This window comes from Rattus rattus, chromosome 7, assembly GCF_011064425.1.
Source record: "Rattus rattus isolate New Zealand chromosome 7, Rrattus_CSIRO_v1, whole genome shotgun sequence".
Taxonomy (NCBI): domain Eukaryota; kingdom Metazoa; phylum Chordata; class Mammalia; order Rodentia; family Muridae; genus Rattus; species Rattus rattus.
This window is the reverse complement of record NC_046160.1, coordinates 24,315,443-24,342,796: the sequence shown is the minus strand read 5'-3', so window position 1 is coordinate 24,342,796 and position 27,354 is coordinate 24,315,443. Positions and strand designations below refer to the sequence as shown.

Genomic DNA, 27,354 nt, shown 5'->3' with positions numbered 1-27,354 from the left:
TGTGAGAAAGATTTTGATTCCTAACTCAATCCCTTTCCTTGCTATGCCTGTTCAGATTTTCTTTTCTGGGTGAGGATTTAGCTCAGGGGTAGAGCATTTGCCTAGCATTGCTAGGGTTGGGGTTGGTACCTAGCATGGGCCGGGGGCCAGGGTCAATGTCAGTAGCTTGCTGATGACTCTTTCTTGCTGTTTGTTTCCATCCATTCTCTTTTCAATGAGAGCCCCATGAAGGCACAGAGTTTCAGTTCACCCCAGGAAAAGCCCAGCACCTACAGCAGTGTTAAGTAACAGGTACCTAACAACAGTGCTAAGTAACCTAGGGTACCTAGTGAGAATGTGATGGATAAGACAAGGGGACAAACCTGGAAGCAGAGAACAAAGGGAGAGCCTGTCTCAAGGCTTTTCTCTCTGCAGTTAGAAAGGATCTAATGAAAGGAGGCGGAGACTGCTTAAAAGATCGAGATCAAGGACATTCACTGGCAGAAGGGATGGATGGATTTTTTTTTTTTAAATAGTCACATACTAGGACTAGGGAGATGAATCAATCAAGGTCTGCCATGCAAACATAAGGACCTGGGCTTTATGTCCAGAACCAGAAAAAACGTCAAGCAACCACCATAACATACACATATAATCCCCAAATAAGGAAGGCAAAGACCATTGGTGGACCCCTAGGGCCCCAGTCAGCCTAGCCTAGTCAGTAAGTCTCAGGATAGTGACTCCACCTCATAAAACAAGGAGGACAGCACCTGAGGAATGATACTCAAGGTTGACCTCTGGCTTCTATATGCACAAGCAAGTATCCACGGGAAGAGACACAGATGTACACAAAGTCACACACAAAGAAGTTAATGACACGAGACGAGTGGTCCTGTCTAAAATGAAGAAGGGGAGACGTGAAAGTACTGACCAGCACCAGACAGATGGGCTAAAGAGTCTGAGAGGCAGGGAGATTAAAGAATGACCTTAGTGAAATCAAAGGAACGAGTCGGGAATGACAGCAGGTTGTCAAGAGAGAGCTGCCGTCAGTGCCTTGGGAAGCAGGGCAGCTAGATGGGGCGAGACGTCCGGCACGACTGTGGGCCAGATGTCTGAGGCTCCGTGGAGGAGATCATCAGAACCGGAGAAGTCAGGAGAATGCACAGCCAGGATTTAACAGGCTTAACGCCACAGACAGTAAAACTACCAGAGAGGTAACAATGGATGTAGACCCAATTCCCTGGAGGGAAGGGGCATGAGCAGAAAGCTGGGAGTAAGTGCAGTTAGAGAGGGCAGCAAAACTGGCATGCGCCTCATGGCAGCATCTTCATGTTTCTAAGACTTTTTTTTTTTTAATTAAGAGATGCCAGATATAACATTCCAGAAGTAATAAGTTGAAAAGCAAGAAATAAACAGACTGTAAGTCAGTTGGACTTGGAGGCAGCAAATGTCCAAGTTGTAAATGGCCATGCTTCATCGTGGCAAAAGACTGCAGGGGGTCTATGAATAGGAAAGCAGGGATCGCAACTGAAAAAAAAAAGTATTTGCTAACAACCATTTCACGGATGAGGTTCCCACAAGCCTGAAATCTCAATGGTACTTGAGCCATGGCTGACACCTTATGTCAGCTCAGAGGGGACTGGAGGTGAGAGAACCCAGCCACGCTCTACCTGGACTTGTGATGAACTCTGTAGTGTCTTTGCACGATGCAACAGAATGCCCTGGTTTACAGGCTGTGCTCCTGGATGCTGCCTGTGGCCTCTGCATAAAAGCACCCCTTTCCTTCAGTCTCCAGGGAGTCCAGATTACAGCACAAGGCACACAGCCACCTGAACAATGGTTCACTTGTCTCCTAAACACACAAAGGGTGGAGACAATAGTCAGCAAACCAGCAGGAGCTAGTAGAGAAGCAGGTTCTTCCAGGGTGCCAAGATTCGATCCACATGGAGGAACTTGGAGAGGAGGTAGAGGAGAGGCAGCCCTGCTGACTGAGGAGCTGCCAGGCTGGAGAGGGCTGAGAACACAGCAGCACTGCGCTGGGGTCAAGCAGGGCACTGCTGGCAGATCTGCCGCACCAACAACAGATATGGGGTAGCAGCCAAGGCAGGCTCTGCCTCAGTGGTTTCTAAGGGTACCTAGGCACTAAGTCAAAAACTGGACTTTGTAGATTTTGTTTTAAACTTCCTCAAGTGCACGTTCTACTTTGTGGGGATGCTATTTTATGCATTAAAGACATATACCCAGAGATGGAGAGAGCACTTGAGAGGTTAAGAGCAGAGGATGTAGGCTTACAACCATCCATAACTGAAGTTTTAGCGTATCTGACCCCCTCTTCTGAACTCCACAGGTACCTGGCATGCAAACAGCATATATGCAGATGCACAAGCACGGCACCTTTGTGCACCTACAATTTATCCAGACACATCTTCAGATCCTCCAGGCTGTGGGTGGTGGCACCGCTTTTAATCCCAGTAGAGCTAGGGGGGATCTCTGTGAATTTGAGAACAGCCTGGTCTATATAGTGAGTTCCAGGACAGCCAGAACTACATAGTGAAACCTTGTCTCAACAGATAGGTAGGTATGTAAGTAGGTAGGTAGGTAGGTAGATAGACAGATGATTGATAGATAAATAATTTAATTTAATTTAAATAATTTGACTTAATTCTATTTGATTTTGTACATCAGGCAAAGTAGTGATCAAATATGACATGGATTCATTTGAAACTGGAAAAAGTATAGCCAATAAGGATACCTTTTCCTCCCCGAAGAGATTATCAAATTATCTTTTAGAATTTAAAAGGTGCAAGGGTGGGCTGGAGAGATGGGTCAGAGGTTAAGAGCACTGACTGGTCTTCCAGAGGCCCTGAGTTCAATTCCCAGCAACTACATGGTGGCTCACAACCATCTGTAATGGGATCAGACTCCCTCTTCTGCTGTGTCTGAAGACATCGACAGTGTACTCACTCACATACGTTAAATAAATAAATCTTTACAAAATCATTTAAAAAAAAAAAAAAGGTGCTAACAGTAGTCATGGCTTTAAGCCCAGTACTCAGGAGCAGAGGTAGGCAGATCTCTGTCAGTTCCAGGACAGTAAGGGCTACACAAGGAAGCCCTGTCTCAAAGAAAAAACCAGGGAGGGAGGGAGGAGGGAGGGAGGGAGGGAGGGGGAAAGAAAATTAAAATTGCTTCTGATAATATGGCTCCTTATACTAAATAATTTTGTATCATTAATGTTTCAACAATTACATGCGATTATCACTATATTTTTAAAGCAGTAGTATTTGTTTAACATTCTGTTGAACAAGAACGACTTCCTTATTTATAGGTTTTTGAAGGGGCTAAGACTGTTCAGAGGTGCAGTCTGCCACCTGCTGGCTAGAAAGGGGAAATTTTTAGGTCACTCCCCCAGTTATGTAACTAAAGACATTCTGCTAAGAATCACATCTGTGGTCCAAGAATATTTACATAAATTCCCCATCCTTCCACAACCCCCTCACCATCTGGAATAACAAGGTTCGAATCAGTCAGATTGACCTTGGTAAAGTGAAAACTGGGGTAGGCAGAGATCCGAGTGGAAGACAGGGAAGCAGAGGATGAAGTTGGCTGTGTGTTTCTACACCCTGCTGGCCTACGGCTAACCACACAGCCTTGTAGATTAGGCTTACCTCTGCCTCTGTAGTGCTGTATAGGACTCTTTATAAGTAAAAGTTAGCCAAGCTGTGGTGGTGCACGCCTAGCACTCAGGAGGCAGAGGTAAGTAGATCTCTGAGTTCAAGGCCTGCCTGGTCTACAAAAGCAAGTTCCTGGACAGTCAAGGTCATGCAGAGAAACCCTGCAAAAACAAAACAAAACAAAAAACAAAAAGAGAAAGACAATTTAGCACGAAAACATGAACATCTCTGTGGTTACATTAACTCTGAGGAAGGCCCTGCTTATATGAGAATGTCCTATGTGGTGGGCTGTGTTTTCAAACAGAAACTGGACAAAGGCTCTCCTATCACCTGGCTCACTGCAATTCCACCCTTCCAGGCCCACTGTCCTGCTGCCCCACTGTCCTGCTCCCCCACTGTCCTGCTCCCCCACTGTCCTGCTGCCCCACTGTCCTGCTCCCCCACTGTCCTGCTCCCCCACTGTCCTGCTCCCCCACTGTCCTGCTGCCCCACTGTCCTGCTCCCCCACTGTCCTGCTCCCCCACTGTCCTGCTCCCCCACTGTCCTGCTGCCCCACTGTCCTGCTCCCCCACTGTCCTGCTCCCCCACTGTCCTGCTCCCCCACTGTCCTGCTCCCCCACTGTCCTGCTCCCCCACTGTCCTGCTCCCCCACTGTCCTGCTCCCCCACTGTCCTGCTGCCCCACTGTCCTGCTCCCCCACTGTCCTGCTGCCCCACTGTCCTGCTCCCCCCACTGTCCTGCTCCCCCACTGTCCTGCTCCCCACTGTCCTGCTCCCCACTGTCCTGCTCCCCACTGTCCTGCTCCCCCACTGTCCTGCTCCCCCCTGTCCTGCTCCCCCCCTGTCCTGCTCCCCCACTGTCCTGCTCCCCCACTGTCCTGCTCCCCCACTCCTCCCCCACTGTCCTGCTCCCCCACTGTCCTGCTCCCCCACTGTCCTGCTCCCGCACTGTCCTGCTCCCCCACTGTCCTGCTCCCGCACTGTCCTGCTCCCCCACTGTCCTGCTCCCCCACTGTCCTGCTCCCCCACTGTCCTGCTCCCCCACTGTCCTGCTTCCCCACTGTCCTGCTCCCCCCACTGTCCTGCTCCCCACTGTCCTGCTCCCCACTGTCCTGCTCCCCCCCACTGTCCTGCTCCCACTGTCCTGCTCCCACTGTCCTGCTCCCCACTGTCCTGCTCCCCCACTGTCCTGCTCCCCCACTGTCCTGCTCCCTCACTGTCCTGCTGCCCCACTGTCCTGCTCCCCCACTGTCCTGCTCCCCCACTGTCCTGCTCCCACACTGTCCTGCTCCCCCACTGTCCTGCTCCCCCACTGTCCTGCTCCCCCACTGTCCTGCTCCCCCACTGTCCTGCTCCCCCACTGTCCTGCTCCCCCACTGTCCTGCTCCCCCACTGTCCTGCTCCCCCACTGTCCTGCTCCCACACTGTCCTGCTGCCCCACTGTCCTGCTCATACTGTCCTGCTCCTAGAGCTGGAGTCCAGCCTGGAGTATGTGGTAGACAGCAAAGGTAGAAAGCTCTGCCCAGTGCATCTGCACTACTTGCTCTGCAGATGCTTGCATAGGCAAAGTCTCCTAAAACATGGGTGCCAATCATGAGGGGCACACAGCACACGAATAGGGAACATGTGGCTGGATTCTAGCAAAAATTCTAGCCACGGTGAGCCTTCCTGACATCCCAAAGTGGCAGTGGGCATGGGAATGAAGAAGCCTCCAGTCCTTCAAGCCATGCGCATATTTCAATCATCCCAAGAAAGAGCCCAGAAGACATGGAGTTAAGACAGCCAGTCCTAATACCAGCAGTTCTCAACCTGTGGATTGCAACCCTTTGTCAAACCTCTATCTCTCCACAAATGTTTACATTACGATTCATAACAGTAGCAAAGTTACAATTAAAGTAGCAACAAAAAATAATGTTATGGTTTGGGTCACCTGTATTGAAGGGTCCCAGCATTAGGAAGGTGGAGAACTGCTGCCCTACACCCTGCCCAAATCCCTGACATAAAATCAGGAGTATAACCTGATGATAACGCTGTTTTCTCACTGACTTTTTTTTGGTGGTTTATTATGCAACAGAGTACGACCAAATACTACAGCACTGCAGCTCTAATGGCTAAGTTACACAAGCATGAACCAAGCATTTCAGAGGAGATGGCCTAATTGGCCTAATTCCCTTGCAAGCCAGAACATAAAACCTGAGAGTTACACCTCCATTCTTTGCTTCTAGCTGGAGGGGTGTCTGCCCTTACTCATTCCCCAACTTAACACAGGGCTCAGTGATGGAGAAAGAAGGAAGCATGTCCAACTTGTTCCTAGTCCAATTTTCCTGGGGTCTACAGCTTCCGGAGCAAGACCATTCTCTTCTGCCTCCCAGAACCATCAGCATTCAACATTTAACATTTACCCCTGCTACTGAATGTGTGTGTGTGTGTGTGTGTGTGTGTGTGTGTGTGTGTGTGTGGTGTGTGTATGTGTGTTATGTATGTGTGTGTTTGTGGTGTGGGGGTGTGTGTGTGGGGGTGTGTGTATGTACGTGTGTGTGTTGTGTGTGTGTGTGTGGGTGTCTGTGTGTGGGGGGTGTGTGTGTGTGTGTGTGTGTTTTGGATATAGAGTGGGATCGATCTAAAACAGAACTGTTTTCAGAAGCAGAGTCAGAGCCAGACACAACAGTACAAGCCTTCAATCCCAGCTTGAAGCTAGAGCAGGAGGGCAAGGCTATCCAGTGAAACCCTGCAAAGAGTAGGGAAAGTGTTGGACATAAATGTCCACACCGAGACATGTCTGCATTTGCTATCACTCACTCTATAGACAAGACTGGCCCCAAACTCAGAGACACTCACCAGCCTCTGTCTCCTGAGTGCTGGTATTAAATGCATGTGCTGGTATCCAGGGCTGCCTTTCCTTCCTGAATTGACTTTAATTGGGCTTTTGTACCTACCCTTTGTTTCTGTGCCAAATAATCCAAATATTAATACACATTAATTTAGCTTTAAATATATGCAGTAGGTATAAGTCTGTCTCAGATTCTCTCAAGATGCATGCCCAGTGGCCTTCTTAACCACTCCAAATGGACACAACCTTAATGCAACATGGCTGAAACAGAAACCTTCAGCTGGACTCATGCCTTTAACTTCAACACTCCGGAGGGTGGATCCCTGAGTTCCAGGCCAGCCTGGGACACAGAAAGAGACCCCTACCTCAAAAAATGAGAACTGAACATTGGACTAGGACTGCACCACCCACAGCCCGCCCTTCTTTGGCCAATAGCAATTCTGCCACCCAAGTGGTTTCAGATAATCACGGTGTCTCTTAATTCCTCTCCTTGGTCTCGTTATGCAGATTTATAATGTATCCTAATCCAGTCCCTTTCATCATTTCTAGGCTAAAAGATAAGTCCCTAGCAAAATGCTTGCCTGACATATATGGCCCTGGGTTCAAATTCCAGACAGACACTCTTTCTCTCTCTCTCTCTCTCTCTCTCTCTCTCTCTCTCTCTCTCTCTCTCTCACACACACACACACACACACACACACACACACACACACCTTTACCACCTCTAATGCTACCATCATATCATATTTTGTTGATTATAATAATTCATTCTCATTGTCAACTTGACTCAATAAGTTCCTTTAGGTATGTCTACATTGCCAGAGAGAATTAAATAAGGGATGGAGGTTAGGGATGGGACAACAGCCTACTCTGAATTTGGGCAGCACCATTTCACAGGCTGGGGTCCCTCACTGACTAAACGAGGGGGAAGGAGAATGCTAGCTAAGTCAGAGCATCACTCTTTCTGTTTCCTAATCTGCAGATGGAGGCAAGGAGCTTCCCACCACCATTCCCCTGCCATGACGGGCTAGATTCCTTGAACCACAAGACAATACAAAATCCTCGTTCCCATAAGCTGGTCTGTTAGATACTTTGCTACAACAAAGCAAGTAACTAATAGAACTAATATAAGGATCTTTCACAAGTACTCTCTATGCTTCTCCTTTACCTATACTATTTGCTTTTTTACTGTTTACAGCACCCAGACCGACCATTTAAAACATGAATGGAATTATGTCATGCTACCCCAAGTTCTACCAAGACTCCTCACTTTGCTCAGAAGACCTGACAATGGCCAACTAGAGCCATTTGGTTCATGCCCTGGCCTCTTCTGCGGTTCATCCCTGGATCATGCTACTCAGCCTCGCCGGCTCCCTTGCTCCTCTGTGATTCAGCAGGGCACTCCTGCCCCAGGGCCTACAGAACGATCACCCCTACATCTTCCCCCAGCAGGCGTCAGTCTTTGCTCCTCTCTTTGCAAACAAGGCCCATGACGTCTGTTTTCAGTCTCTAACCTCCTCCTCACCTCTGTACAGATTTTGCAGCTTCCTTTCTTGCAAGTCCTAGGCAAACTGGCAGGAGGCTCCATGCATCCATCTACCCAGCCTCCTTCCATCCAAGGCTCTGGCCTCAACTAGTTCCTTTGGAGACATTTCCATTAGACCAACGGGTATCACGGGGGAGTTTAAAGGCAATGAGGATGGGTGAAGCAGGCCTGCTTTAAACTGCCTTGACTAAGAGGTGATAACCACCGGTGAAGACCGGCCATGGGTGCCTATCTAATGCCAGGATTATATAACTGAGTTATCTGCCCAGGTAGGCAGGGAAGCATGGCTTAGTGAACATCATGATCATGAGGATCCCAACACAGTCAACCCTCCCACAGCAGACATAGGAAACATCTACCATCCATTTAATCAATGCCTCTAAGACCACTGTATGGAACTGTCTTCCTCTGGCAATATGTAACTCCTGGTGATGCAATCTGTGACGTGAAGGGGGTTTGTTACCTACTCCTTCTCCCACTCCTAAGATACAATGGGGACAGAAACAGGAGTCATGTGTTTGGTTTTTTTCTTTCTTTCTTTCTTTTTTTTTTCTTTTTCTTTTTTTTCGGAGCTGGGGACCGAACCCAGGGCCTTGCGCTTGCTAGGCAAGTGCTCTACCGCTGAGCTAAACCCCCAACCCCGGTTTTTTTCTTTCTTACCAGTCTCAATTTCTTTGTTTTAACAGGTTATCATGCAGTCTACACTGGCCTCAAACTCATTTTCCTACCTCCCAGTGCTGGGATTAGAGCTTTGCACCACCACACATAGCTGCACACTTTACCCCTGTGGCCAAGTGTGCCATGACACACCCTCTTTTGAGGCTCCACAACGTTCATAATGCGCTCATCCTTGCCCCCTACTGGCATCAAGAATAAGTTCTGGGTTTCTAAAGTGATTGTATAACTCAAATAATCAAAGGTCTTTTTAGTCCAGGCTCATGGATTCTCTGCCAACATGATTCCCTCAGAAACACAGTGGGCCTTTCATCTATTTGTTTCCCCATTAGTAATGTGTGCCAGAAACTACAGTTCTTCCCTGGACCTTACTCTAAGCCTGAGCCGTCTAGAAGCCACATGAAACAAGGCCCCGACTTTGTCTGTTCGACAGAATTACTTGGGAACTTGGAGAGCTGTCTTCATACAGATCTCATGGACCCCAACTCTACAAATGGAAGCTCTGTAGACAGCCCTTCCTTGTCTGTTCAACTGAGTACATCTACTAGACTTTGTAAATACTCTCAGCGCTCACTCGATAGGGTCTAATAACAGCTTCTTCCTCCTTATACTCCCAGCCATCAGAGCTTTCTCTAATGTCTTTCATCTTTGCTTGTAAGCTAATTCTGTCTTAAGCTCATCTCTGTCCTGCGATACCACACTGTTAAAAGGGTCACGTGATCCATCCCGACACTTGGCTCAGTTGGTATGAGGCTACTTTCTTGTGACCCTAATGACAAATTTACTATTTTTGTTACAGATGTATCACATGATACATTTTCTCTCTGGTATATCCTCTGTATGTCAAGCCAAAACCACATACTTTTAGGTTTTACTAGTGATCCACTTCTAGTTTTAAGTACTATGGGAAAAATGAAAACTTTAATCATTTAACACAAAGGGTTTTCTGTTTGTTTGTTCTGGTGTGTGTGTGTGTGTGTGTGTGTATGTGTGTTTGTGTGTGTGTGTACTTGTAAATAGCAGGCAAGTGTTCTACCACTGAGCTAAACCCCCAGCACTTTTAAATTTTATTTTGATACAGGTTCTTGCTAAGTTACTCAAAGTAACCTTGAATCTTCAATCTCCTGCCTCAGCCCAAACAGAGCTGGAAACATAGTTCTAATCATGCCCATATCTCAGGCCAATGGGTTGGCATAAGCTCCTCTCTACCAACCATTCACGATAGGGCCAGTTTCCCTCTATTTCGTGGGTTAGCTTTCAACTGGGTCCTAATGGAATCCTCTGAAGTGAGGAGGCAGAGGACAGGATCTTGTAGAAAGACACACAGCTGTCAGTTCACAGTTCACTGGTGAGAAGTATTTACATTGTCCCATCCATGTAAAGTTGGAGAAGAGGGTGGAAAGCAGTCTGAATGCCCAGACTCTGGGAAAACAGAGACGTCAGCAAGCCCTAGCAACTGTTTTCATATTGTAAACATCTTCTAGAGGGCAGGAACCTTTGAGTGGTTTGTCCTGGAGGTATGACTGTGTTGATTATATGTGCAGTCCTCAAAGCACCTTATGAATGAACAAATGATGGTTGGACAGCAGAAATGCTGGGTATAGTACCGTGTGGCACGCTTTTGGTAATGAACAGGAATTAAATAGACTGAGGTCTAAAATACTGAATTGCTACTTGTTTACTTAGATGAAACATTAAATAGAGGCTTTGGGGAAATAAAATAATCTCATAAACACTGAAACACACATAAATCTACAGTGTGACTTCTTTGACAAACAAGCTAAACTCTGCTGCTGCCAACTCTGAAGCACTCATTTCACATATTGGTAGAGACACAGTAGAGAACATCCAAGATGGCTGTTACATGGCTCAGCAGTAGAGCATTTGCCTTGCATATATAAGAAAGGTCCTATGTACAATTCCCTGCTCCACCAAAAAAATTAGGTCTCTTTCATTAAATGGAAATTCCTATATCCAGACTCAAAATTCACCCATATCCTTCTCAAAGGGCCCGGGAACTGTGCATATTCTTAATATTGAGAACAAGTTACATAGAGACACACATGGTCAGTACACACGTGCCACGCCCAGGCATGCGATCCATCAAAATTCAGAACTGACCTACTGATGGTATCAGACTTAAGTCATGTAAGCTGATTATACGAGATTTCTGAAAATCTTAAGTTACTATAAAAAATAAACAAATTCACAAGGCAGAAAAAATACAGCATGATGAAATAAAAATGAGAAATATTTAGAAAAAAAATCTTCACAGAGTCAAGGATCAAATAAGAAAGAATTCACTTATGGATTCTACACTGGTTTGCTTGTTTGGTGGTGGAGGAGGATAAAGTCGTAACACAGGTTAGGCTGAATTCAGGTCAATCCTCCTATCTCACCCTCCCGAGTACTGGAATTATAGGCATAAACCACCACACCCAGCTTGCAGTTCTCTTACACATGCTATAACTCAGAGAAAAAGTTGAGGAGTGTATAAAGACCACAAACCACAAAGTCCTGCAAACCACAGAGCAGGACTCAGTTACTAATTTTCAAATAAATGCCAAATCCTCGTTTTTGAAAAGGTTCTGAATTAGGTTAATGAGCAATTTCAAACTCCTGGAGGACGAGTCTTTGCTCTCCACACGCCAATGCTGGGAATGCCAGCAATCCAAAAGTGACCGAGCAAAATCTGGTTCAGTGAGGGCAACATCTAAACTAAAAACTACACAGGAAACATTGCCAATCAACTAAAAAAGTGTATAGTACTTTACCTAAGGTGGGAAAATGACAATCAAGTTATCTTTATTTAATAAGAAACAAGAAAGAAAGAAAGAAAGAAAGAAAGAAAGAAAGAAAGAAGGAAGGAAGGAAGGAAGGAAGAAGGAAGGAAGGAAGGAAGGAAGGAAGGAAGAAAGAGGGAGGGAGGGAGGGAGGGAGGGAGGGAGGGAGGGAGGGAGGGAATTGTATTTTCGTTCCCCAGTTTAAGTACTTTCTGGTGTTGGTTTATTTAATTTTTTTATTGAATGCTAGGAAAAATAAAGGGGTTAAAGAAACTCAGTTATTAAGGCCTTCTAGTGGTCCAGCAGGTACAGAGGTGAAACCCTATGTCCTGAACCCTACGTCTGACCCTGCGTGGTCTTCTATCATTTAGTAAAGCCAGCGGCCAACACAAACAATAGCAAAGATGTGAAGAAAATATTTAATGAGATTCATACTGCATGATCTATCAACACCCCAGGAAGAGAAGACATCAATCCTTATACAAATGTTGGTTCTGTATGTTTTGAGACAGGGTCATACTCTGTAGACCAGGCTGGCCTGGAACCCCCAGAGCTCTGTCTGCTTCTGCCCCTCAGTACTAGGATTGAAGGCATACACCACTGTGCTTGGCCACCACCTAAGTATTACTTAAAAGCTACGTTTGAAGGTTAGAATAGTATTGTGGCTAAGATTATAAAATCGTCTTTCTCCAACGTGAGAGATGCATATCTGACTCCTATATCACAAGCTGCTCTCCCTGAGCCATATACACACAATCGAGCTGTGAGGGGAACTGGCTTGAAGAAAGGCCTTCAAACCCAACTGAAGGCTCAAGGGAATAAACATGAGGAAGAAACCCTTTGTATGACTTTTCAAATCAGAAGAGACACACTTTTCACTTTGCAGAGGACCATTTTAAATGCACTTAACATCTACACCTCCCAGAAGATTTAAAAGTCTGTTTTGAAACTCAGTGAGGAGGAACCCCAGCATCCCTGTCGACATTGAGTTTTTGAGACACCATATCCTCTCCGGCAGGACACTAGACCAAGTACTACATGTGAGCCACATGGATAGCTTGGGCGTACATGATCAAGAACAAGCAGTTAGTTACCCAAGAGGAATGCTCCTTCATCTGGTGCTGGTTGCTGTGAGGGCCACTGGCATGGCCACGCCAAAAGCAGTTCTGGCAGAGCTGATAGTTGTGGCATTGCTGGCATCGGTATCGGAAGCCCATCATGCTCTCGCAGTGACAGTAGGAGCATTCCACAGGATGGAAGACTGGCGGCCAGCAAGAAGAGGGGACAGAGAACAAGACAGTGTCAACTGAAGACAGAAGCAGTATGGAGGCCACGGCGACAACAGACAGACCAAAACCTCTAAACTGTCTGACACTGCAGTTCAGACACTGCGTCTCTAAGAACACAATGGTGCAGCTCCAACATCAGGACAGCCAAGGGTTGCAGAATTTTATGTTAATATTAAATGTCACAGCATAGTAGTAGGAACTGTCAAATGTACTCTGGCAATTCAGGTTGGGCTTGTACGTCTTTGTGACTTTCTTCTAGTCTCTTCTGAGCATGCTCACACAGTGGTGAGGTAAGAGCCTGCCCAGGCAGACCAACGAGTGAGTGGGTCCATCACTCACTCAGAGACCTTTCCCTGTCATTTGGTTTGCCTGTAAAGTAGATGTTTCACTTTGTATTGAAATGGTGCTTGCTTCTTAGAACGCTCTTGGTGTTTTGTGCTGTTTATTTTGACTCTGACTGCTCAGAGATTGCTGAAAGGGCTGCTTTTGTAAGGTGCACTCGGAACCAGTTGCCTTCATAATGTGCACACATCTGGACTTATAAGCCAACATGATAAATATAACTTTAGCTTAAACAAATAAATATATGTTCCTTTTTCGGCTTGTTCTTTTGTTTCATTTCTTAAAAAACATTTTTCTTTTTTTCTTTTTTTTCTTTTCTTTTTTTCGGAGCTGGGGACCGAACCCAGGGCCTTGCAGTTGCTAGGCAAGCGCTCTACCGCTGAGCCAAATCCCCAACCCCTTGTTTCATTTCTTAAATGGGCTCTGATGCCTTCCAGGCTGGGTGTGAACACAATATTTAACCACCAATGCCAGCCGATTATCTGACGCTTTATGTCTACTTCCCAAGCACTGGGATTACAGATATGTGCCAGCACATGCAGCTTTTAAACAGTAATTTTAATTTTTTTTTTAGATTTAATTATTTATTATATCTAAGTACACTGTAGCTGTCTTTAGACACACCCAAAGAGAGCATCAGATCCCATTACAGATGGTCGTGAGCCACCATGTGGGTGCTGGGATTTGAACTCAGGACCTCTGGAAGAGCAGTCAGTGTTCTTTTTTTTTTTTTTTTTTTCCAGAGCTGAGAACCAACCAGGGCCTTGTACTTGCTAGGGCAAGCGCCTACCACTGAGCTAAATCCCCAACCCGCAGTCAGTGCTCTTAACTGCTGAGCCATCTCTCCAGCCCTTAATTTATCTTTTAAATAGTAACTCAAAACACAGGAAAGACGCCAAACCAAACAGGCCTCCAAGCATGCCATAGGATGTGTTGGTCACTGACAAGTAAGATGAATAGGCTAGTGGCAATGTGATAGACAAGTGGTTTTATTTCTAGACATTTCAAAGATTCCATAACATTTCTCTGTCTCCAAGAAATATCACCGAACGCATAAGAACATAATCAATAACACATTCCAGACAAGATGACAGTAAAATATTCTTATGGTTAATAGCACATCATGACAAATGAGACTTTCTATTCCGTAAAGTCAGAATAAGATGGTTTCTGAAAACTAATTGGACATGAAACTAAGAAAATACTTGAGTATAAAAGCATCTCTCCTCAAAGAACCAAGGGTAGCTTAGCAATTGAACTACTTACGTGGCTATTCAGAAACACTCCTTTAAGAATTTAGCTGCTTTAAAAGTCTAGCCCTGGGCGGAGAGATGGCTCTGCGGTTAAGAGCACTGACTGCTCTCCCAGAGGTCCTGAGTTCAAATCCCAGCAACCACATGGTGGCTCACAACCATCTGTAATGGGATCTGGAGTGTCTGAAGAAAGCTACAGCATAATCGTATACAAAAAATAAATAAATCTTTAAAAAAAAAAAAGTCTAGCCCTTTAGAAAAGAAGTCCTGAAGCAGAGATGCTTGTGAAGTATCCAGACCTGAGCAAACGGCACACAGAAGTTTAAAACAAGGCAGAAACTGGATAGAAAATAAAAGGTGAGAAAGAAAAGCGAGGAGGAGGAGCCTGCTCATCGGCAGCCTCTCCGCTATGCCGTCTTTCCTCCTGTGGCAAAGAGGGAGACAGACAAACCTGGAGAGAAGGAAGGCTGTGTAGAAAAGAGATGGCCTTCCCTTTAACACAGCCCAAATACGGGAATAAACAGCAAAAAACACCAAGAGGTTCTAAGAAGCAAGCACGGTTCTCAGTACAAAGTGAAAACATATACTTTACAGGCAAACCAAATGACTGGGAAAGGTCTCGGGAGTACATTCGAGGTAAAATGGTACAGAAGGGCCTGGAAAGAAGGCTTGGTGAGTGAAGTGCCCACCCCACAATAAGGACCTGAGCTCAGATCCCTAACATACAGAAAAGCTGAGTGGGGTCCATGTAGCCCTAGCACTGGGCGGGAGAGCAGCTGAGAAAGAAATGTCCCTGGGGCTCGATCCAGCTACTCAGTAACTTCCATGTTCACTGCGAGTCTGTCTCAAAAGATAACGAAAGGCATCCAGTGTCGATTCTGACCTCCGCAGGTGTGCATGCGTGCGCACCCACACAATTAATCATAAAGGGGGAAATAGAAGACAGGAAGCCCAGAATTCAAATTTATCTCAGCAGTGTTTTAACTATTCAAAATCAACTAAACTTTGATTGCTAATATTGTAAGGCTCTAGTTTTCTAAAACTACAATTCTGGTAAATTAAAAGAGGGGAAAAAATTACTGACTACAGCTGATGAACAGAAAAGAACGACAGCCTGCAATCTTGGGGTGAAAAATGTGTCCATAGCACCAGGTTTTATTATTTCTCAGAATCCTAAGTAACAAGACTCCCACTTTTGTGATGAAATAAATATTTTTTTTCTCAAAACAAAAGCCTCAACTTCAAATGATGGTGTGCCAGCAAATGTCAATGACAATTTTTCATAATAATAGATAAGAACGCTGCAATTTCCTCCCTACAACCTGAGGGAAGAAGGGTCGGGTGGTGCTCACCATTCTCGACATGGGCAAGCCTGTGCATGAGAGGTAGCCAGACAAGGCACTGTGGAGGAGGATCGGCCATCATGGTGTCTAAAAACATATTCAGCATTATCTTCTTCTGTGAAGAGAAGAGAAACAAGAGCACTTTATAGCTTTCAGGTGTCTTTAAACATCTAGGAATCTCCCAGCCAAGCAGGAATGAACTGCCTGCAAAATATTTCACATTAACGCAATCATGACTACATACATTTTAATAAACGCACACCACTTGTATCTGGAAATGCAACTCTACCAGCAAGATTCTGCCTCTAAAGCCAGCTGTTCAGTGTCTTAACCTCCTCCTTTGACCAGTAAGAAACATAAACATAGCATTTACATGGCTGCACACGTCCAACCCAAACCAGACACAGGGCCAGAGCCCAATGTCCTTCCAGTCACCATTTCTGCTATCCTGTGAGGGAAACAGACATCACACTCCTGCTCAAAAAACACCTACAACAACAGAAACTAATGTCCTTAGGAGCCATGTTTCCAGCACTCTCAGCAGTTCCTGGCCTACAACTGGCACTTAAAACACCCATATACGGGCTGGAGAGATGGCTCAGTGGTTAAGAGCACCGACTGCTCTTCCAGAGGTCCTGAGTTCAATTCCCAGCAACCACATGGTGGCTCACAACCATCTGTAAAGAGATTTGATGCCCTCTTCTGGTGTGTCTGAAGACAGCTACAGTGTACTTATATATAATAAATGAATAAATCTTAGAAAAAAAAAACACCCATACACATACAATGATACATTTTAAATAAATGATAAACAATTGTTGCAGTAAATAATAAAGCAAGGTGAGACACTTATATATCTACAATCCTTCTCCCACTAAATGGTACTTTTCTCTTTCAACAGACAGCTGCCACTATGTGGAGCACTCATGATGCTCCACAGAGACAATTAGAAAACAGGCTAGAGAGACAAGTTAGAAGTACAGTTATGCCCAGCTCTGAAAAAAAAAAAAGAAAAGAAAGAAGTACAGTTATGGGCTGGAAAGATGCTCAGTGGCTAAGAGCACTGACTGTTGTTCTTCCAGAGGTCCTGAGTCCAATTCCCAGTAGCCACATGGTAGCTTACAACCATCTGTAATGAGATCTGATGCCCTCTTCTGGTGTGTCTGAAGAGAGCAACAGTGTACTCATATATAATAAATAAATCTTAAAAATAAAAAAGGAAGTAGTTATATGATGCAGATAGAACAGGTTTGGAGCAATATTTCCAATTAATAAACTGTCTTATTTTATTTCTTCTAAGCCACAAAGGACCTTCCCAGCTCTACAGGAAAAGGAACTGGACGCAGCACTATGCAGTGCCAAAGGACGTCTGAAGTTGTAACATTCTTCCATGGCGCCCACTTCAAACAGCACTCAGAGGAAAGCCAGGAGAGGTGACAAACACCTATAATCCCAGCACTTGGAAGTCTGAGGCAGAAGGATCTCACGTTCCATGTCTCAAATATCAACAAGGGTCCATAAGATGGCTCTTCAGGGAAAGCTGTGCACCAAGCAAGCCAGGGACATGCGCTTGATCCGCAGGACTCAGGTAAAGCACGTGAATGGCATGGCATGGGCAAGCACCCATGTGCGCACACATGTACACAGAGGAAGAAATTAAAAAAAAACAAACAAAAAAAGAACAGAACAGAACAGAGAAAAGAGAAGCGCAAGGGATCAAAGGCCCAGCCATGTAAAGATAGGAAGAGGCTGGAGCTATAGAGCCCCATGAGCCTAATGGTGTAAGGTCCTGAGCTTGAGCCTCAAAACCAGAAAAATATTGCACATAAAGATCTGTACAGGACAAGGAAGGGCAAAGCAAAAATGACATTCGGAATTTCATCCCTCTTTCTCCCAAGCAAAAAAATGATGACACCAGGGGACTCGGGACAGAGGAGGCCAGGACAGTTCACCATGGCATCTGCCCACAGTACTCCCATCATACCAAATACAAGAACACACACTCACTCCTGGGTCTTCTGGAAACTATGACTATATTGACCCCAGAATACATTAACTGGAAGCCACTCTGAGTATATCTCAAAACTAGAAGGAAAACAGAAACAGAAGGAAAACTAGAGGCAGAGTGGGAGAGAAATGTTGCAGTAAGAACTTAGAGTTTAAAAATGGAGGCAGACCTAGGGCATCAGGATGAGGAAGGAAAAGGCAAAGAGCAGGAAGGGGCATCAGTTCCACAGCTTCCTCACCACTGCACGCTGCAGGCCAATGGGCAGGGATTATCTTCATTCTACTCAGAAGACCACTGCCTTTCAGTCGTGTTCTCTCCGGAGAGTAAAATGGGGCTTTCCAGACAAACATGACACAGCCACATTACCAGAAAACCATACTGAGAGCGTCCTTCCCTCCCAAATGATGCAGTAGTATGAGGCAAATACAAGTAATATTTTTCACTCAATATTTTATTAAACTTTTTGTTTTTTTAAAAGGTCTTCAGCTTTAATCATTTAACAGCTGCCTGATAGGCTAAGCAGAAACAACGCATTTATAATTCTCTCTGAGAAAACACTAGCTATTGAATATGATCTCACATCTTTTCTTTTTTTTTTTTTTTTTTTTTTTTTTTTGGTTCTTTTTTTCGGAGCTGGGGACCGAACCCAGGGCCTTGCGCTTTCCTAGGTAAGCGCTCTACCGCTGAGCTAAATCCCCAGCCCCCACATCTTTTCTTAAAAAGGGATTTCTGTCATCCCTTGTTTTTCTGACTCTTGATACCAACAATTACTACTTTATGTCATTTTCACACCCATGTATCCTCAGAAATCTAACCTCACTAAAACATTATTTAAAAGAGCAAGTAAAATAATTCAGCAATAGGTTGTCACTGCTTCAATTTCCATCACTTCCAGTAAGTACTTTGTATTTTCTTTGTATTTTTGTGGTTCAGTATGCAAATATTTCTTACCGACTGACTTTATAACTTAAGCAATGCTTGATACTTAGTCTCAAAATGGCATTTTACAAGTTTCCAGGTGAAAATATCAAAACTGTATCTACTTATTATTGTCATAGGCAACAGCAGAGGAGAGGGTTTGGAGAGTTCTCCTTGTCAACCTTTTATGTGAATTCTGAACTTAGGTCAGCAGAATAAAGTGGCAAGCATTTTTACCAGCTGAGCACATTACGATGGCCCTAAGAACATTGAAGACTAGCTGCAAACTAATTTTCATAACTACGCAATTGTAAGCATGTTTTATCTGGTAAGAGCAAGTATATATCAACTTGAGTTGTAGAATCAATGCTAGAAGTCAGCCTTCCATAACCCCTGGCTGGACATTGAATTTGTCCATCACAGATTTATACTTTAAATATCAGAACAATTTGAAAGCTGGGGATATGTCTCAGTACTAGAGTGCAAGAGGCCCTGGGTTCAGTCCTCAATACTGCAGAAACAAAACAAAATTGAAAATACAAGTAATCTATCATGGCACAACTGTGTAGACTAGTATACTTTTAATTGGAGATCTTTTTATCATAGCTGTAAGAAGGATTGTGATGGGTATTTCTAGTTGTCAATTTGACTAGATCTGGAAGGAACTCCAACCCAGAAATAGAGGGCACACCTGTGGTTCAGATTTTGAGGCAGGAAGACACAGGTTTCTGATCTGGATCTTGAAGCACAGTGGCCATGGAAAATTTAGGCCCAGTCAAGGTAGTACACGCCTTTAATCCCAGGAGACTGAGGCAAGCAGATCTCTGAGTTCAAGGTCAGTCTGGGACAAAGCAAGTTCCAGACCTAGGCGTGCCCGTACACACCTTTACTCTGGGTCACGGCTTTGGCTGGAGACCTACATAAGAACATTAGAAGAAGGAAGATTTACTCTTCTCCTGCTTGCCCTTACTTGCCAGCCTATCTGTGGGAACCCACTCTTACAGAAGACCAGATGAAACATCTAGCCTTGTGCACTGAGCAACTACTAGATTCTTAGACTTTCCATCCACAGCTGCCTACTGTTGGGTTAGCTGGACTACACAAGCCATTACAATACATTCCCAAAATATATAGAGATAGTCCATAAGTTCTGTGACTCTAGAGAACCTTGACTAATGTAAGTATTATTTTAAAATGCTTTAAAGAATTTGAAATGTGGGAGCCAGAGAGATGACTCAACAGTTAGGAGCACTGGTTGCTCTTCCAAAAGGACCTAGGTACAATTCCCAGCACCCACATGGCAGCTCACAACTGTCTGTAACTCCAGTTCCAGGGCTTCTGACACCCTTACACAGACATACATGCAGGCAAAATACCAATGCACAGAAAGAAAAAAATAAATTTTAAAAAAAGCTTGTGAAAGACCCCCGGAGTGGGGAGACCCTCACTCAAGTCTCAGGATGACGCGACCCCCGCCCCCAAGAACTCACACAAGACCGTCCTTGTTGTAATCACATGAGGTTTATCGATAGGAACCAGTGCACTGGGGTCGAGACTCATATCCCATGCAGGGACAGTGGAGTTCGACCCCGAGAGGCTGGGAGAAAGGGTATTTAAAGGGAAAAACCACAACCCGAGGGGCAGGGATGGCGTCATTGGAAAGTGTGAAGAATACCAGTGAAAAATCACAAGGAGAAACTCCCTGTTTCTCAAGATTGTTTAACTTTATGGTCTGCTAGCTCCTGGGAGAAGATGCTTCCTGCTTCTCAAGATTGTTCGCTAGAATTCTAATCTAACTTCATGGTCAGCTAGTTCTTGGGAGAAAGCTGTCCAATCGGTCAATGTAATTACCCATTCTATGGTCCTAGGAGAAGCTTCCTGGAACATACAATCCCAGGGCCTAACCGGTTTCTTTCTTCTGCTCTAAACTTTGTGTCTAGGGGCACAACTTTAAAACTTTTACCTTTCACTTGAAATGCTGTATTTTTCTCATTGTAGTAATTATTTCATTTGAGAAAAATAATGGAATGATATGGATTAAAAATGAGGGGGCAAGAACAATCGTAAGTTTAAATATGCCAAAACTCAAACCAAAAATACTAATTTTCTCATTTATCTAGGATTTTAAGTTATTATTGAAGTATTTATCAAGCTTGGATCATTTTCCAGGCATGGTGTTGTTTATGACTGGATACAAAGCAGGAGTCCCTCCCTCAGGGCACCCCTGAGCTATGTGAAACATGCCGTGTCATGTGGGATATTGGCGGATTCAGAGCATCCAGGAGGAGAGGTATCTTAGCAAGGTATGGAAGTAGAGGCCTTGGTTGCAGAGGAGAAGGCAGCCAAGAAGCTAACAAATAAAGACAAGAAATGTGATTGCTTTCACTCACCAAAAATGCAGGCTGCTCAAAACAAGAGAAATGCAAATCAAAGCTGCCCTGAGATAACACTCCGATCTATGAGATTAGCAGAGACCAAGCAGTACACTGGCAAGGGTCTCCAGGGAACAGACATGGCTTGGAGGCAGGGTCTGCTCTGGGAACGCCTGTGGAAGAGACAGGCTGAAAGTGGGATTGGGGGGTGGGGTGGGGCCACATACTAGGAACCCTATCAGAAAGCACAAAAAATTCATAAAGATTTTTTATTTCTGTTTTCTGAAAGAGTGGATTCATTTTGAGAGAACACCTCCCTCTCCCTCTCCAGCTAAAGACCAACATGTTCAGACAGATGAGTCCTGCTGTCCTTCCTGTCTCTGCTGCCCTGTGCTGGGATCACAGGCACACTACAGTCAAACCCAGACCTTTTCACATGAGGTCTGGGGAGCAAACCCAGGCCTTCATGCTTGTAGGGCAAGCTCTTTACCAACTGAGCCATTTAACTGGCTTAGAGCTGTATTTCAGAAAAGGATTTAACACCAAACTTCCTTAAGACAAATGAACAGCAGGCTTCAAACCACTAAGAGAACAGGTCAAGGTCCTCCGTTTTTGAACAACAAATTTTCCTGCTTTCCATAAAGCATAGAAAAGTATAGCAGTGGAGTCCGAGTGATACCCAAGGTGGAGGAGCATAGCTGCTAGACTGTGCTACCAGCAAACACCAGGGAAAGAGCCCTTCCAGCCCGCCTACAGCCCCCAGGCAGCAATGCACGGCAAACGCCACTGGACATGTTTCTGCATTTAGCAATGAATCTTTTTCAAAAGAGAAAATTGGGGAGCCACCTTTTGTTTCTAAGGATTCATTTAGAAGACATTCTCTGCAGACCCAACTAGAATGAAGCTTCACTTCTAGGTCTCTGTAATGTTTCTCAGTCTAATTAATGCTAGTGAGACAGGTCTCATTACTATGGCCTCATTCATAATAAAGCCCATTTTATACCCTCTATTCCATCTGATCTGAAATGCTTTTAGAAGATCGCTTCGAAGTGCATCATTATATATATTTTTCCTACCGCTAAGGAAAAAAACACTTAGCCAATTAAACTAATTCAATGGCTTAATTAACCGCAATCACGTGTGAGTCAGTCACACCAGGCTCTTAATGAATCTACTCAAAGGACTCAGTACTTCAAGTGCACTGCTTGATGTGACAGGAATGGTTTTAGTATTTTGGCATTATCTGCCCTGGCTCGTTTTATGTCAACTTGACACATGTTAGAGAGTCATTAGAGAGGAGGGACTCTCAGTTGAGAAAACGCACCCATAGACCCAGCTGTGAGACATTTTCTTATTGGTGATCAAAGGGGGAGGGCCCAGCCCATTGTGGATGGCGCCATCCCTGGGCTGGTGGTCCTGGGTTCTATAAGAAAACAGGCTGAGCAAGCCATGAGGAGCACCCCTCCCTGGCCTCCGCCTCAGCTCCTGACTCGGGGTTCCTGCCCTGTTTGAGTTCCTGCCCTCACTTTCTTTACATGATGACCAGCAATGTGGAAGTAGAAGCCAAACCCTTTACCCCCCAATTTGTTTTTTTGGTCACCATAGCAACAGAAACCCTGAGACATCACCGATCTTTGGGAAATAAAAAATAATACCATCTAGTTTCATCTTTTTGTCCATTACCTCTTTCAAACAGGGTATTGAAAATATCTACTTTTTGCTTTGCAAAGTAAATGCACTAATTATCCAACTTATTTCCTGTTCTGTGGTCATACCTTCTGTGTTCAGTAACTTACTAATGCCAGGCCACAGAATATATTTTTGAGAACACTTGGCATGACATGTGGACCATACCAAAAGTGGATCTAACCCAGTAACAGTGACAATGTGAACAGCCATGGTAAAGGTCTCACGAACACGGGAAATGACAACCTGTCACAACCATTCCTGTCCAACTGGAACTAAGATGCTCCTGGCCACATGAGATATCTCAACACCAGAGACGATAACATGTAAAAATATGTCCTTAGGTCACAAGAACGTGGCACACCCATCCACATAAATTACCCAGGTGGAGGACTGCTGGGGGAGACCATGAAATCCTTGATTGAAATGTATTCAGTATAACACAAATGTGCACACTGCACAGGCCAGGGAGTTCTTGCTCAATTTTATTCAATGTCTACGAAAGCAAGGCCAGAACAAGCAGGAAATGTCTCCAAGTGGAAAGAAAATTCATCTTGGCACATAGCCAGGAAGAGATTGGTTGGTTGAAGTAGAATCTGACTTTATCTATTGTATTTTGTAAAAAACTAACCAACAAAAATGCCACCTCCTTTCCTATCGTCACCTCTTCTACGCTCTAGGAGAGCACACACAGCGTCTACACACACTGGGTGACGTGACGCATGGCGTGCCTTCTTTCCCCTCCCTCCTATGTAACAAGCGGGGTCCCAGGCCACAGCTGACTCCATGATGGAAGAGACATTCAGGCCGTAAAAGTCAGCACACAGACAGCACCACCTGCCGAACCTAAAACAGAGGCCTGATCCATCCACGTCCACATTGCTGGGAACTGGTTCTAATGCTTTGTCTTATTTTGGCTCCCAAAAGCCGGAATCCAGACCTGAGGGTCCCTGCCCCTCAGCTGACTTCGATTGATAATAATAAATGGCCTTATGGCCATTGGCTGGGCAGGGAGACAGGGCGGGACTTTTGCACCAAGAGGGAGAAGAGGAAACAGAATTGCCATGACAGCGAAGCAGAAAGATGAAACTTAAAAGCCTGCCGGGATACAAGGATCCAGGAAAGTGGCCCATGGGTCACTTCCCCATGGGGTCTGGGGTGGAAAGATGAAATACAGATTTTTAAAGATGTTGACTCAGGAATACCAGTGGAGAGTATTTGCTAGCTGCAGGGAGGTTAAGAAGTGCTCAGCCATTGAACTAGTCAAGGCATATCAAAATTAGCTGGCATGCGTGTGCATGTGTGTGTGGTGTGTGTGATGTGTGTGATGTGTGTGGTGTGGTGTGTGTGTGTGTGTGTGGTGTGTGTGTGTGTGTGTGTGTGTTGTGTGTGTGGTGTGTGTGTGGTGTGTGTGTATGTGGATGTGTGTGTGTGTGTGTGGTGTGTGATGTGTGTGGTGTGTGTGGTGTGTGGTGAATGTGATGTGTGTGGGTGTGTTGTGTGTGTGTTGTGTGTGGTGTGTGTGATGTGTGTGTGTGTGTGTGTGGTGTGTATGGTATGTGTGTGGTGTGTGGTGTGCATGTGTGTGTGTATGGTGTGTGATGTGTGTGTGTGTGTGTGTGTGTGTGTGTGTGTGTGTGTGTGTGTGTGTGTGTGTGTGTGTGTGGTGTGTCTTTCATTCTCAAATCCAGAAATCTCTTGGGCAGGTGCAGCACACACAACCCTCTGGGAACCAAAGTGGTTTAACTAATTCACCACTACACCGCGTAGTTCTAGAAAAGTCTCAAAATGTCCTAACCTTCCTTTTCAGCTTCTGTAATTCTGCTGCTGGCTAACTGTTCTTGTTAACTGAAGTGTGTCAACAAAAGCATGGTTTTTGTGCTTAAAAGCTCACCCTGAAAAAGGCTCTGGGCTGCCATGGGGTCCTGAGCACCCAGTGTTGTAGCCAGCTAGCTAATGAAGACCTTCTGTTGGCTTACACCCATGTCCGAGCCGTCCTCTGTGGTGAACACCCCACTCTAATGTTAATGCTGCCCTTTCCACACAGACATCAGATCTAAAATCCCCCACTGAGTAGACAACTCTTCAAGTTAAAGTCAGCACCAAAAAGATAAGTAGTCAAACAAGGGGCAAATCTTCCAAAGAGAAAACACAATCTTCCTTCAAGACTTGGGAGTCTAGAAAATTAGGGAGTTTTTAATTCACTTTCTGTTTATTTTCGATAAATTTTAAGCTTCTAAACTCAGTTTGTTGGTTTATAACCACTAAGAATCACTCCGACAAATATTAAAGCTTAAGTCCTATACTCTGTTCCTCTTCCTATATGAATCAATCTTATCAAACTAAACATTCCATAGCCTAGTCCAGCCCAGACCCCTGACTCGTTCTCACTGCAGATGGTGCTCCTTTATCCACAAATATTTCCGTTGATTTTTTTTTTTAATGGTTCTTCAAAATAGGATTCCTCTGTATAGCTCTGGCCGTCCTGGAACTTGCTCTGTAAAGCAAGGCTGGCCTCAAACTCACAGAAATCTACCTGTCTCTGCCTCCCTAGAGCTGGGATTATAGTCATGCACCAAGACTGGCCCAGATTAAATTTCTTTAAAAAAAAAAAAATCTCTGACGTAGCTAAAAGTAAACATCAAAATCAAGAAATTGGCATTCAGTGGCAGGATATTATTATCTGGTTATAAACTTTGTTCAGATTTTTGCAACTTCCTGTGTAACAGAAAAACAAACAAACAAAACCCCCTGGATCACTCCGTTTGCAACTCTCTCTAGGCTCTAATCCACTGTTTCCTCTGTCTTTTATGATTCTAATAGTTTTTTTTTTTAAAGATTTATTTCTTATATATAAGTACACTGTAGCTGTCTTCAGACACACCAGAAGAGGACATCAGATCTCCTTACAGATGGTTGTGAACCACCATGTGGTTGCTGGGAATTGAACTCAGGACCTCTGGAAGAGCAGTCAGTGCTCTTAACCACTAAGCCATCTCTCCAGCCCGATTCTAATAGTTTTGTGTACAGGCCAACTTCACCGTTGCATGAATTTGTTAAGACTCACATGTGGCTGTATTGAGGCGCCACAAACCGGACCCCTGAATATTTCCACGACATTCCATTCAAGCTGTGAGGTCTCGAGGAAGGCTGAGCAGGGGAGCAGCACACCCCAGCCTGACCGGTGGTTAAGCTTCTCCCATCCCTGCTGGCATGACTGCTGGCTGGGCTGAAGTCCTGTCCCTGTCTGGTTGAGTCTCCCAACCCTAAAGCTACCATTCCTTTGGTAATTAAGTATCTTCTGGGAAGATTTTTTTCTATTAGTTTTAAACCAGATTTTTTTTCCTGAATTTTCTGTTTCTCATAACTTTCTAAAGGTAATATTTCGGCTCTATCTATTCTCTACATTAAGTAACTACTCTTGAGTCTCTCTTTCTCTCCAGCCTCTGAGACTGAGTTCAGCTCTCAGGAATACGCCTTAAACAGACTCTAGGTAAAAAAAAAAACAAGAAAAGAAGTCAAACTTCCGACTCTGTCACAGGTAAGCTCAGTGTACCCCACAGGGCAGATGTGCACTGTGAGGAAGACAATGATCCAGTTATCACTATAGCTTTAGGTCAAAATTCCTGCCCTTAAAAATCTAAAGAACATTACTTGAAAAAAAAAAGAAAAGAAAGGAAAAAACATCTATCAGTTATGACAATGCAGAAAAAAAAATCTTTAAAATACTTAAATGGCTTTTGTTTTTTGTCTTGTTGGTACCTTTGACCTTGTGGCTGCTGCACCTGGTTGCCCTCTCTCTCCTCTTCCTTCCCCTCCCCCTCTCCCCACATAGCCCAGCTTAGTCTGGTCAACTCTGGGCTCTCCTGGCTGTCCCTACCTCTACCTACACTCTCTTATCTATAATAAACTTTCTCCTCCACCATAAAAACAAAACAACAGTAACAAAGAAAAAAAAAAAAACCCTCAAATGTTCCCTTACCTGAGAACAAGAGTCCTCAGGTGAACTCCCACCCCTCTCCTGCCTTTCCTTAGCCTCTTCCTTTAAAGGTAGAAGGTGGCAGCTCCTTAGCCCCAGGTCTTGTCAATGGTCCTTACCTGCTGTGGGAAACAGGTACGGACTGCGTGTTCCGTGTAACCAAAGGAAGGCCCTTCAAAGACAGCTGTTGGGAGTTTCAGGGCTTCCTTCAGAAACTGGTCAAGCTTGCCAAACATCATTAAGCCATTGGAATCTGACATCTGGGAGAAAATGTCTGTAAGAACAAAAGCAAATAAAACAAAACTATAAGAAACTACTGTCTCTTAAAATTGTAAATGGCTTTGTTATTTCTATGCCACTAAAAATGTATCATTCAAAAGTACCATAAAGTAACAATTTTTAATTAACACTCAAATCATCCTCCTGCTTATTAACACTGTGTAGTTACTTGGCTCTCTCAATGCCATCCACTTAAGATTCTACCTAAACATTAAGTGGAGAAAACATTCATGTCTGTCCACTTACCTTTCTGAAGGTTTTAAATGGAGGTTGTACGCATGAGAGCAGTACCCAAAGAGACCAGAGGAGGGTGATGGATCACCTGGACCTGGAGTTACAGGCAGTTGTAGGAGTGGAAAATCAAATCCAGGTCTTCTGCAAGAGCAGCAAGTGCTCTTA

The 27,354-nt window shown here is 44.6% G+C and overlaps 1 protein-coding gene across 5 annotated transcripts in view; it reads right to left on the bottom strand.

Annotated features, from left to right (window-relative positions):
• Dtnb (dystrobrevin beta) overlaps positions 1-27,354 on the bottom strand; it is a 192,794-nt gene that overhangs the window by 105,707 nt on the left and 59,733 nt on the right. For all 5 annotated transcript variants that reach the window (XM_032909066.1, XM_032909068.1, XM_032909067.1 and 2 more), the window contains 3 exons: positions 26,796-26,950; positions 15,723-15,828; positions 12,581-12,747 (listed from right to left, as the gene is read on the bottom strand). In XM_032909066.1, the coding sequence (XP_032764957.1) occupies positions 12,581-12,747; positions 15,723-15,828; positions 26,796-26,950 (428 nt within the window). The remainder of the gene's footprint in view (positions 1-12,580; positions 12,748-15,722; positions 15,829-26,795; positions 26,951-27,354) is intronic.